Genomic DNA, 12856 nt, shown 5'->3' with positions numbered 1-12856 from the left:
TCATGAAGAAAATGTGATTCATAATACTATGGTTTTCTCAAATATCATCTCTTACATTAATAAATTACGGAGATTGGGGAATTCCAAAAATGGTTTCTTTTCAGGCATCAATTATTTTCTTGCTTTGGGGCATACGAATTTGGAAGGGAGGAGGCCCCTTCATCCTCCTATTTTAGTAAAATGGTCTCTACCTCCTACAGGTTGGTTTAAAATTAATACTGATGGAAGTTGGAATGTCTCTGAAGCTGGTTGTGGGGGCATTGTTAGGAATTATGTGGGGGAATGCATTCTTTTTTTCTCATCTCCTTTTAATGTGGATTCTCCTATAGAGGTGGAAGCTCGGGCTATTTTAAACAGTGCTATTTTGGCTCACTATTTAAGTTGGAGGAACATCATTTTTGAATGTGATAATCGTACCTTAACTGACATTTTAGATAATGGTGTCGATTCCCCTTGGGATATTCTTTATCATATTAGGAGGATTAAAGGGTTACTATCTAATGTGAATGTTATTTGGAGTATCAATTACCGGGAAGGCAATCAACCCGCTAATTGGCTCGCTAAAGTAGGAAGTTCTACTCGAACTTGTAGAGTGGGATCTACTCCCCCTCCTCCTTTACATACTCTCTTGGTTGGTGATAATATCGATGCTCCTTATATTCGCATGATTGCTTCTTTTTAAGTCTCATTGGGTGGTCGTGATTTTGTGCTCGGCCCTTCCTATTTCCTCTACCCTTTTCTTTTTCCTATGCACTTTGAAGACTTGGAGTTTGCAGTTTATGGGCACTATACTACTCTGTTATACTTTAATTGGTGCAAGGTGATCCAGGATACCTCCACCATTTATTCTCGGGGATATAAGGGAGGCCCATGGCTCCCTTTTTGGAAGCTCATTTACAGATACCTCTTTTGGTGTATTTCGATGTGCGAGGAGGCCCAGGGCTCCTTTGCTTTGGTTTAGAGGTGTTTTGGGATTATTGTTATCAGAAGTATGGAGTATGGGAGGCACTATTTTTGGTTTGCTTTGATGGTTTTATTGGAGGTTTGGAGGCTGGATATTTTTAAAGGACAATATCTCTTATATTTGGAGGCCCACGACTCCAAAATCCTTTGCCAATATTTTTGTTTGGGTGGGTTGTATTGGTTCAAGTTGCTGGATTTTGGTGGTAGATTTGCGGGGTGCTTCTCTTGCCTCAGGTTGTCTGTTTTTGCTGTTTAGATTTTTGGAGGAACTTGGACCACTATGATTTTTCTTCCCATTTACACTAACCAATGTCTTTATGTTTCAGCCCTTCTGAGTTGCAGTTTTTTGGATGTTACTTCGCCGGATCCCTGCACTCATGAAGTCGCTCTTCGGCTTACAAGTTTCTTACCTTGTTGCTTTTCTTATACATGTACATTTTGGGTATACGTCATTTATTTGGGTATACGTTTTAGTTTGATACATGTATTTTTAGGCTTTATTTTCTTTTGAATACGTTTTTATCCTTTTTTGGGTGGAGTTGTAATGAGGAAAACAACACCCCTAGGATTATTTTCTAGAGGGGATCCTGGTTTTTCCCAAAAAAATTTTGTAGTCGTTTTTTTTGAAATTAACACGTAAGGAGCCACGAGCTGCTCTTTCTATAATATATATATATATATAAAAACTCAGAACAACCATTCATTATGAGCTTGCAAATTAAACAAAGAAACTAAACCTAAACTTATCAAAGATATGAATAGAGCTATTCACGAACAACATTTACTGAAATTCCTAACAAAGATAGTACAATGGCAATATATGAATTATTTTATTAACTCATTCTTCAATTGTAGAACCCAAACTTCGATGAGTTTGTTGGAACCAATGTTTCCATTCGAGGAAACATTTCTTCTCAACAAAATTTGGAAATTTCAAATGATCTACACAATAACCAGCGAAGGTGAGGACGATTCCGTGGAGAGGAGAATTGAAGCAAAGAGACGACAGTTTGAGAATAAGAAGCAAACATCCGTTAGAGAGATTGATAAATGAATATTGAGCATGTTGGTTAACACGAAATCTCATAAATTTGATCCAAAATACTTCAAACATGACCAATTATATGATTTTTAGAAGCGGGCAGTGCATACATCCATAATTAAAAATTTAGAGACATCCAAACAGGTGCAACAGTTATTTGAAAAATATTTAGGGGAGATCTGGATAAAAATTAGAAATATATTTATAAGAAAAGAACATTCTACATTTGTTATTTCTTCCAAAATTTTTTGTGATGAAATCTGCATGACCTGTGTAACAGTTGTGCCAACTCACTGGCTCTGTTCATGAATTCATGTACGGGTCGCTTTCAGTCTGAGTTCAAACTCATTCAAAACACTCATGTTTAGCTTGACTCAAAGTGGGCTGGAAATCAAAGAAAGAGTATTTTGCGTTGAGTGAATTTGATTCAATATGATTTGATTTTGAGCCAAATCAAAAAGAATATGAACAAGCTATGGAGTATTGAACTTCAAAACTTTTTTAAATTAAATAAATCAACTCCAATCATTTTCAAGCAACTTATAAGCTCAAAATCAACATAAAAGTAAACCAGGAGTCAAAATTGTCCTGTAAGTCAACTCAAAATTCTGATAGACTCAAAAATGAAACAGTTTTTGAGTTGAAGAATTCATCTTGAGAAGAGGTCGGGTGTCTACAAACTGCAGAAACATATTCAAGCAAAGCCTGAAATTGTTAATGCATTATATGATCATTGCACTGAGTCTGAATCTATTATAAAAAACTTGTATTTGGACTAGACAATATTTGGCACCAGAGTTGCATAAAAACAACAATCAAAACAGAGAAGCTTTTTTAGAAAGGCCCCGAAACATTACAACAAAACTACATTCATGGAAGCTTTACAGAGATTAAGAAAATCATGCCAGCAACAACCCTGAACAAAAAAGCGAAAAACACAACTATACAAAGCCTAACTTTCCATATGTATACTGGTATATGTGTAGGCATTCATCAAAACACTAAAGTACAAGATTTTTGTTGCCTATTATTTCAGCTGCATTATCGAATAGAGCCATATGACCGATTTCCAGCAATTCCTTTCATGGAAGTATAGTCTTGGATCAATAGAGAATGAATTTCATGCCATGCTTCAAGAATATAATGCAGAAATTCAGCACCAATTCATTGCCACTTAGAAGAGAACAATATAAGCTTGAACCTTAAAAGTAATTTCATGCAGTATCATTGCCATTGTCTTTGTAATTGACCAAATATATACCAACCAGTGTCACTACTGCACCACCTAATTGTGAAGGAGAGAATGTCTCCCCCAGGTAGAGAAACCTGAATTCAATTAATGTCCTTAGGTTCAAGATGGATGAAATTTATTGTCTGAATCAATTAAAATCCACAAAAACATCTAAAAGCATAGCAATCAGAACCAATAATAAACAATATTTTCATGTTACAGAACATACCTAAAAAATAAGAGCTCCTTGTGAAGCTTAAGAAATGCTTGAAAATAATATTAAGAACAAAAATGAAATTCACATACCCAAAAATAGAGGCAAACACTGGAGTTAGAAATGTGAAGGAGCTGAGCTTTGTCAAGCTACCTGCAAGAAAATACAAACAAAAAGAAATTTACTTGCGAGCAAGATAAATAACCAATTTATGTATATCAATGTATTAGGAGAGAAAAATACGACCTCTAGTAGCATTGTAGAAAAATACACCATAGCTGATGGCACTTCCAAATATTGAAGTGTATAGAAGAGCCCAAATATCATCAGATGTTAGATCCTTTAAATTCCCGCTTATAGCAGGATCATGATTCAGAACTGAAATAACTAGCAAAGGCAGCCCACCTATGATCATGTGCTGTGCCAATGTAAATATTTCCTTATCAGTTACTTTGTAATGAATGATGTTTAACCAATAAACCACCAGCATAAAAACGAAGAAAAGAAAATGGAAAGTCACATAAAATTATTGAAGCCTTATAATATAAGGATTGAATTACATAACTTTTCATTTTGACATTCTGATCCAACAAAATTACAAACAGTGGTGTCTAACTACGTATCCTAAGAATATTTTGTAAAAAGCCATTAAAATGCATAGAAAGGAAGACTTAGGGTCTGTTTGGGGCAACTTATAAGTGCGCCGCTTCACCGTTTGAAAAACATGTTTCGGCAGCTTATCCTAAAACACGGTTGGGTTTTTACTCTAAACGCAGGTCGCAGGTCAACCCCCGCGGGCCGCGTTTCAGGATAAGCTGCTTATCTGGATAAGCATAAGCTGCCCCCAAACACACCCTTAATCAAACCACCTAATCAAACTTAACGTAAGAAAAGAGAATTTCATTCTTATAGGAAACAAAGCCAGATTAACAAATGATATTGCCCTCTGGGCATGCTCAACAACACAGTAATAACCAGTCAGTTCGGGATTTGCATGTTAAGGCAAGCAGACAGTTGCGCTAATAATTTACTCATATCAAATAAGTAGACTAGTGAAGCATAACACTTTGCTGATCATTTTAGCACTTCTGGAACAGATCATTTCTAAAGATACTTAATACTCCAAGCAGATTTTCTGCCAGGTTTACTTTTATAATGGATTCTGTTAGCAGAAAAAGTGAAGGGGAAGGGAAGATGATTGGGATCTCTTTTCTCATGTCCTCTACAAACCTTGAAAGATTGCTATCTAAATGATAGAAAACGTCATTTGAAGAAAAATATGCTGCCCGAGAGGTAAGAATATTACCTAAAAAAGAATCTAACAATTCAGATGAAAATAATCTTTAAGATTTGGGGGTCTTCGTAACCAAAGATTATTATCTAACCTTACATGTGTAAGGTAGGGTTGATTTTATGATGGTGTCTGTTATCCTTATGAGAATAAATCCTCGTAGTTACTTCCATCCTTGGAGTTTTAGCTCCCTCTCGATTATAGGATTGTCATATCAAACATGATTATAAGGTAAGTGTCTTGAAGATTGATGTTTCTAGACCTCAGATCGATGGATGTGTTTGAAAAAGATTTGATGGCAATTAAAAAGTTAGGACTTACAGTCCAATGACAAAATCTCAAGGAAAGACCAAGGAAAATGATTGGACAACCATGAGAAGAAGACAAGCCATTGAAATTAAAATTGTGAATTTGTTAAAATAATGATAATTTTGATTTTGTTGGATTTCGGAAATTAGATTTGATTTGAAAATGTTTAATTTGGACTTGATTGTTTGGATAGGGTTTGACTTGGGATTGATATGTTTGAAAGAGTTTGATTTGGATTGAAAAGATTTTGGTTTGGGATTGGATTCATTTGAGCTGAAAACTTGAGTTGGTTGGATTTGATTTAAATTTATTAATTTGAGTAAAAGAAGGTTTATTTTGAACAAGGTTTGTTGGTTTACAAGTTGTTTAAAGGTTGTTAAGGATTGCTTGAGGGTTGTTAAAACTAATTTATGAAGGTTTGTTTGAATTTATAGGTATTATATTTTGTTTAAAATTATCTGAAATTTGTTTGAATTTTAACATCATGTTGAAGTTTATTTAAATATTTTAAATTTTGAAGTTGAAATATTTGGTTTTGAAGTTTTAAGTTTTGAAGTATTAAAAGTTTAAGTTTTGAAGTTCTAAAGTTTTTATAGTTCTAAAAGTTTTGTTTTAATTTTTTTAGGTTTTTCATGTTTTTATTTTTTGAGTTTTGAAGGTGTTAAAAGTTAAAAGCTTTAAGTTTTGAAGTTTTTGAAGGTTTAAAAATTTTAAGTCTTGTGTTTTGAAGGATTTAAAAGTTTTAAAGTGTGTTTTGTTTGAAAATTTAAATTTAGAAAAAGATTTTGAAATTTGAATTAATTTTAGAGTTTGCAAAGTTTAGGGTTTTGAAAAGGTTTTAAAGTTTTAAAAGTTTTGAAAAAGGGTGGTTTTAGAGTCTTTGCGCTTGAAAATTTATAGTTTTGGAAAGGTATTGTATGAAAGTCATGAAAATGTTAGTTTTAAATTAAAAGAATTTGGTTAAGATCCAAAAGGTTTGATTCAAATTGGAAAAAGGGTTTACTCAGGTTGAAAATGTTGATTTGCATTGATTGATTTGGATTGAAAAGGGATGGACTAGAAAAGTTAACATAAAGGATTTGAATCCTAAATTAGGGAACATGATAAGGTATAAGGATTTCTAAATGAGAGTGAAACATTAATCTTAAAATAAATCTAGATTCTACGAGGATAGAAAGTGGACTAGCTTAATTTTTTTGGAATAATGTCTCCAGTCAAAATGCTCATGACTTTCCATCATCCAAGCACATTAGGATTCTTAAACTATTAACCAACCAGACAATAAGAGATATTCATTATTATCATAGTGATGGAGAATATAGAATTTCTTACTATTAGGTGGTTCGAGATGTCTTTGTCAGTAACTATGGGTTACTTCCTAGGGCACCTACATAATCAAAAAGGGCTAACGTTATTTGTTTTATATGTCCAAATTTTTAGCCTAACTAGGAGTATCTAGTAATCTAACTTAGACTTCTAAACTTAACTATTCTAAGGTGTGACTGAGTGATCCTGGGTTTTGTTTCTAAATTAACTAACCTAGAGTTCATAATTGATCTACCTAGTGGTGATTACAATGATTTAAGTTTATGAATTTTAGTTTTTGGGGTTTGATATTTCATGCGAGATTTGTTTCCACTCCTGGTTTGTCAGTCATTGTGAGAATCATGGTCTTCTAGGTTTAGCTTTTAATAGTTGATTTTCTATCCTAAGTTAGTATTTTCCATTGATTTTCACTCAAGTTTGACTTCTAATATATTATTTACTCTTCTATATTGAAACTTAAATGCCAAAGAGGTATGTTATTTAAGTCTTCCACATTTAGAGTCTTCACACTTAAGTTTCATTCACATACTTCATTTCCCAAAGTTTTTATTTTCACACATATGAAAATATATTTTTGAAAAATATTTTTGTCACACACAAAAATACTATTAAGCATGTGAGTGAATCTAATGTGAGAAATATGTAAATATGAAATTGCTCAAGACTTATATATTTAAGAGTTAAGCTTGTAAATCACATGTTTTTAAAAGAAAACATATCCATTTATAGGTCAAACTAATAAACATGTTTAAGTCTTGTATTAGTTGACAATTCACGAGAGATTTGCAAAGTCATAAAATTTTGGTATGATAATTTATACAATTGGTGAGCTCACAAGATGATATAGAAAAGAGTTGTGTTTAGGCTTGTTTTCATTAGTTTGAAAAAGCTTTTTTTAAGTTTCATAGAAAGTTTTACTTTGTTTATTTAGGTTTTTAAGAGATTTCCTTAAGTTTCATTTTAAAATATCTAAGTTAAGTTTTATTTTAAAAATGTTTTGTTTTGTTAAAGGTTTTGTTTTGTTTTTGGAAATTTTTGTTTTTATTTAGTTTAAGGATTAATCCATTTAGGATTTACATTGAGAAGGTATGAATTTGAGTTTTACCTCGGAAAAGTTCAATTTGAATTTTAAAGAAGTTTAACTTTTTCTTTAAAAGGTTAAACTTTCTCTTGAAAATATTTTATTTAAATTCTATAAAAAGGTTTATTTGGGTTTGAAAAGATTTTTATTCTTATTTTTTATTTAATTTTCCCTTCGAAAATGTTTTCCATGACTTTTCTTTTTGAATATTTCACTTTAAAAAGTTTTAATTTTGGTTTTAAAAATGTCTTTATTTAGAAAATATTTAAAGTTTTCTTTTTTATCATGGAAAGTTTTGTTAAAAATTTATTTTAGAAAGTGTTATTTGGGTTCACAAATATCTTTATTCATTAAGAAACTTACTCCACCTTAAAAGAAAAATTAAGTTTTGATCAATTTAAACTTTTTAGAAAATAAGCTTATGAGAATATTTTGAATTAGAACACATGGACTTACATTATATTTTTACCCTCTTTTTAGAGTTCATCTTTAAACTTTATAAAATCTTTTGACTTAGACCATATTTAGATTTACATGAGTTTTTATAGGAAAAGAAAGAGTTAATGATAATAATTATAGAAAAAGAAAGAGCTAATGATAATAATTATTTCTTTCCAATGCGTAGCTTACACTAGTACAATTATGTAAATTTTTGCAAAAAATTTTTTTCTAACAAACGTATAAAAATAATCATTCCTAGGCATGTATGTCAAACAAAGAGTTTTGCTTAAAACGTAAGGTCCCAATTTGTATTTTTTGGCATGGAAACATGAAAAATTCTAACTTCTATGTTTAGATGAGGCAATATCACTGGCACATGAGATATGAAACTAACATATGAAATTTTTGTTTTGAGACATGGAACTAAACACTTAGAATTTTTATTTTAGGCATAAAAATAAACAGATAAATTTTTCTTTCGACATGAGACTATCGAATGAGTTTTCTATCACAATAGATATAGAGCTAACACATGCGGATTTATTTTTCCTTTTACATGAGATGGACACATTATCACATGAATTTCTTTTTGCACGAAACATGACAAAGAACTAAAGCAAAGATTCAAGCCATGAACTAATGTTAAGATTCATGTCATGAGAAATAAATAGATGTTTGGGTAATGAGATCGTTCAGTTAAGTGAGGGAGAGAAAGATGCAGTGGAGGTTAAGCTAGGAATTCGACTTGGGTGAGGAAGAGAAGTTTAGGGTTTCAACTAGGATGAAGAAGGGTTGATTTAGGGTTTCGACTGGGGTATGGAGAGGGAAGTGTGGGGTTTCAGCTAGGGTATGGAGGGAGAAGTGTGGGGTTTCGGCTCATGTATGGACGGGGAAGTGTTGGTTTTCAGCTAGGGTAGGGAAGAGGAAGTGGCTCTCCCGCGTTGAGGTGAATCATACTTAGCAGTCTCATATGTGAACGTACATTACTCTAGGAGCTACACATGGAACTGATTGTTTTACACAAAATAAAAATACATAAAAGGAAATACATGAAAGTTTACACATGGGAGCCTTATATGAGAGAATTCTAAACATGAAAATTTTACTCATGAGGATACAAATACATATAAAGATTACATGTGAAGGTAAACTAAGTATAGAGATCCTGCACATAGAACGAGGAACACATGTAAATCCCATACACGAAATAAAAATACACATGGAAAACACAGCATAAAACTAAGAATGGAATCTAAGTGTTTCACATGTAAGTCCCATACATGAAGGGAAAGCATACATAGAGATCATATTAAACAAACTAAATATGGAGTACAAGTGTTTCACATTGAGAAACTTAAAGTGACATAAAATGACTAAAAAAACATCACCAGAGAGGAAACAGACTGACTGAGACACCAAAGTGGAAAAGCAAACCAAGGAGAGGAGGGGAGTGATGGATCCTTCTGCCTAGAGGCGAGTGATGGGTTAAATTAAGGAGTAGAGGCGGTGGTATTTGTAGGCGAGAGTAATTGGTGCTTCAAAATTGAGCAAGAATTGAACTGGTGATGACGTGATCATGCCGCCAAGTAGCATAACTAAGCCGCCCCCTCGGGTGGTACGGCGTAGTTACGCCACCTCGAGGCTTAACTACACCGTCAAAGAGGCCTTGGCGTAGCCACGCCAAAGGGTGGCATGGTTAAGCCAGCCAGAGCTAGCACTTCGAGGCCTTTTTGGCATTTGGCATGTTTAGAGATCGGAAATCTTGCCAACATGGAAGGTCTTCTAATGAGAGGACAGGTGATTGTTTTGGTCAAGAAGTGAGCCCTATTTCAAGATATTTCAACTTAAAGTGCTGGCCACACCCTATGAGACAAAATTTGGTAGATTTTAATTGAAAGCATTTAATGGGTTTCGATTGATTAAATTAAATGAATTTATTTATCTAACATTTATTTTGGTTGAAGTTTGGACATGTTTGGTTCAATTTTAGTTTGGTTATTTTTAATTTTGTTTAGGTGGATTTTAATCATAGGTTAAATTAAAGCTAACTCATACGTTAGTGAGGTTCAAGTCGTAGCTTATCTGAGCTCAATTTAGTCATCTAGTCATACTAAGGGGAAGGTTATCTGTCCCGATGAGATTGGATATAAGGGTTGATCAAAAAGTGAGGTCAACAGAAGAAAACTAGCGAACCCCATATCAAGTGTAAAAATTAGCTAGATGAGTATGGCAAGATAGCGTAACTCTTGCGAGATAGGGAAACCACGACAAGTTAATTGAAGGGTGTTGTTGGGTCTTAAAAAGGATGAAAAATAATTCGTTAGCTTTCCTTAAAGACTCCTAATTATTCACAACAAAATTATAAAAAATATTAAATGGCATTTCATCGACGTAATATTCTCTTAATAAATTAGTAGCATAAAATGTTTAGTTAAAATACTCGTGCTATTATTTTATTAAAATCGACACAAAATATAATACCATATACTTCATAATATAAGTTTAATAATAACAAAAGAATAGCATACATTGTTATTTACAATTAAATTTTTTATGTTTGATGTGTATATTATTTGTCAACTGTCAATAAAACATTAATATTAACATTCATTAACCAATGTAACATTTTCCAATGTTAACATCTTCGATAAATTATAAAATATCCTAAAAAAGAGTGACATAGATGTGATCTTCAAAAAAATCAAATATAATATTATTATATGAGCAAATTGATGAAACAACATTAATTTAGAAGTTAAGCCACACAATACTCGCCATCAATAGCACTATAGGCCATATGTCCTCTTCAAAAAGTATAATACCAAGATACTTTATCATATAAGCTTAATAATAACAAAAGAAAAGCAAACATTGATATTTACAATTAAATTTTTAATGTTTCACATGTGTATTATTTGTCGCCTATCAATAACCTATCAATATTAGAATTCATTAACCAATGTAAAATTTTGCCAATGTTAACACTTTCCATTAAATATCAAATATCCTAAAAAAGATTAACACCAGTGTGATAGAATATGATTATATGAGCATATTAAAGAAGCATCATTAATTCAGAAGTTGAGAAACGCAATATTGGTCATCAAACTTATGCCCTTCTCAATAACACATTATCAGCTTATGCATCTTATTGGGGAGTGGAAAATTAGACTTCTAGATGAAAGACACATTCCTATTCAACTTAATAAGGAAGAACATTACACGCGATTATTTGCAATAAGAGTAATCTGAATTGATAATAGAACAATGAAAATGTTGAAATGGTCCGTGGATTTTGACCCACAGTCGGAACCACCAATCATTTCGGTCTGGATTCGCCTCCCTGGCATGAAATTTCATTATTTTACTCAAAAAGTGTTGTACTTTATTGCCTCAGTTCATGGTAAGTCACTCAAAACAAACATTCCTACTTTTAATTTTTCCCGTCCATCTGAAGCCAGAGTACTCGTTGAAAATGACATCACTTATACCGCTTCTGAGAAAAATTTGATTAGGCACACAGCACCATGGTTATTGACAAAAAGTTGTGATTGAGACTTTCTCTTCTTATTGTTCGAACTGTCCTATGTTTGGTCACTCCAATTCTCAATATCGCCTCACGGCGAACCCTAGCTTGCTACAGTGATTTCACGCTCGAAAAATCCTTCGTTTCGTCGTCTTTGTTTAAAAAATCCTCTGCTTCATCGTCTTCGTCGAGCTTCGTTGAGGCTCTGTCTTCTGCGGCTCGTGTCTTCTGCGGTTTCGACCCTTTCGCGGTTGATGTCTGTCTTCGAAGAGCTCGTCGAGTTGTGCGTTCCACGGCTTCGAAATCTGCGACTTCGCCCCAACCATCTTCGACTCGTCGTTTCTGCTTTGACCACTGCTCGACTTGGGAGGGCTCGTTTTTGCTTCGCTCCTTCCGGATTTCACTCTTCCATCTAGTGCAATTTCGTTGTTCTTTCGTCGTGCCTCCCTATTGTGGTGATGGCTTCGGACAGATTGTATGCTACTGCCCTTACGGGAGTCCACGCCTCAGGTACTTCTAAATCGTGTTATTTTCCTCCTTTGTTTAAGTTGGCGGAGGACATCAAGAAACCTGGTAGGAATAATAGAAAGGCTGACATCTTTTTTACATAAATTGAATGTAATCAACTCGCTTCCTCCTGTCGTTTGAATTAGGTCAAAAATTTATTTATGGTCATCCCAAAATGAAGCTTATTCGTAAGGAAATTAGAGTTTATACATCTTATTGGAGAGTGGAAAATTGGACTTCTAGATGGAAAGCACATTCTTATTCAACTTAATAATGAAGAGGATTACACGCAATTATTTGTTAAAAGAGTAATCTGGATTGATAATAGAGCAATGAAGATGTTGAAATGATCGGTGGATTTTGACTCACAGAGGGAACCACCAATCATTCTGATCTAGATTTTCGCCTCCCTGGCCTGAAATTTCATTATTTTATTCAAAAAGTGTTGTACTCTATTGCCTCAGCTTATAGTAAGTCACTCAAAACGGACATTCTTACTTTTATCTTTCTCGTCCATCTGAAGCCAGAGTACTTGTTGAAACGGACATCACTTCTACCGCTTTTGAGGAAATTTGGTTTGACACACATCGCCATGGTTATTGGCAAAAGGTTGTGATTGAGTCTTTCCCTTCGTATTGTTCGAACTGTCGTATGTTTGGTCACTCTAGTTCTCAATGTCATCATCTACACCCCCACTCAGACCAAAGAAGCAAAGTGGTCTGCCAGAGGCAGAAATTCCCCCTCCTCCTGATATGCTCCAAGTTATCGACAGTATTGATCATCAAAAGAATACCCCTGAAGATGTCACTATCCATATATCAACCATTCAACCTCCACACTATATCGTAGTTTCCCCATCTTTGGAGGCTCCTTTCGTAGAGGCGGGGGACACATTTCAAACTTCACCTGCCCTAGAACTTATCAC

The 12856-nt window shown here is 33.6% G+C and overlaps 1 protein-coding gene across 1 annotated transcript in view; it reads right to left on the bottom strand.

The window, feature by feature from the left end:
* Window positions 1–2755: 2755 nt before the first annotated feature.
* LOC110029079 (WAT1-related protein At3g02690, chloroplastic) overlaps window positions 2756–12856 on the bottom strand; it is a 43424-nt gene continuing 33323 nt past the window's right edge. Inside the window, exons 5-7 of the mRNA XM_020731201.1 lie at window positions 3697–3868; window positions 3543–3603; window positions 2756–3331 (exon numbers count right to left, since the gene is read on the bottom strand). Coding sequence (XP_020586860.1) covers window positions 3220–3331; window positions 3543–3603; window positions 3697–3868 — 345 coding nt within the window. The 3' untranslated portion in view covers window positions 2756–3219. The remainder of the gene's footprint in view (window positions 3332–3542; window positions 3604–3696; window positions 3869–12856) is intronic.

This window comes from Phalaenopsis equestris, unplaced genomic scaffold (genome assembly GCF_001263595.1).
Source record: "Phalaenopsis equestris unplaced genomic scaffold, ASM126359v1 Scaffold000545, whole genome shotgun sequence".
In the NCBI taxonomy this organism is placed as follows: Eukaryota; Viridiplantae; Streptophyta; class Magnoliopsida; order Asparagales; family Orchidaceae; genus Phalaenopsis; species Phalaenopsis equestris.
Note: the sequence above shows the minus strand (reverse complement) of the source record. Positions and strands in the feature narration are given on the sequence as shown.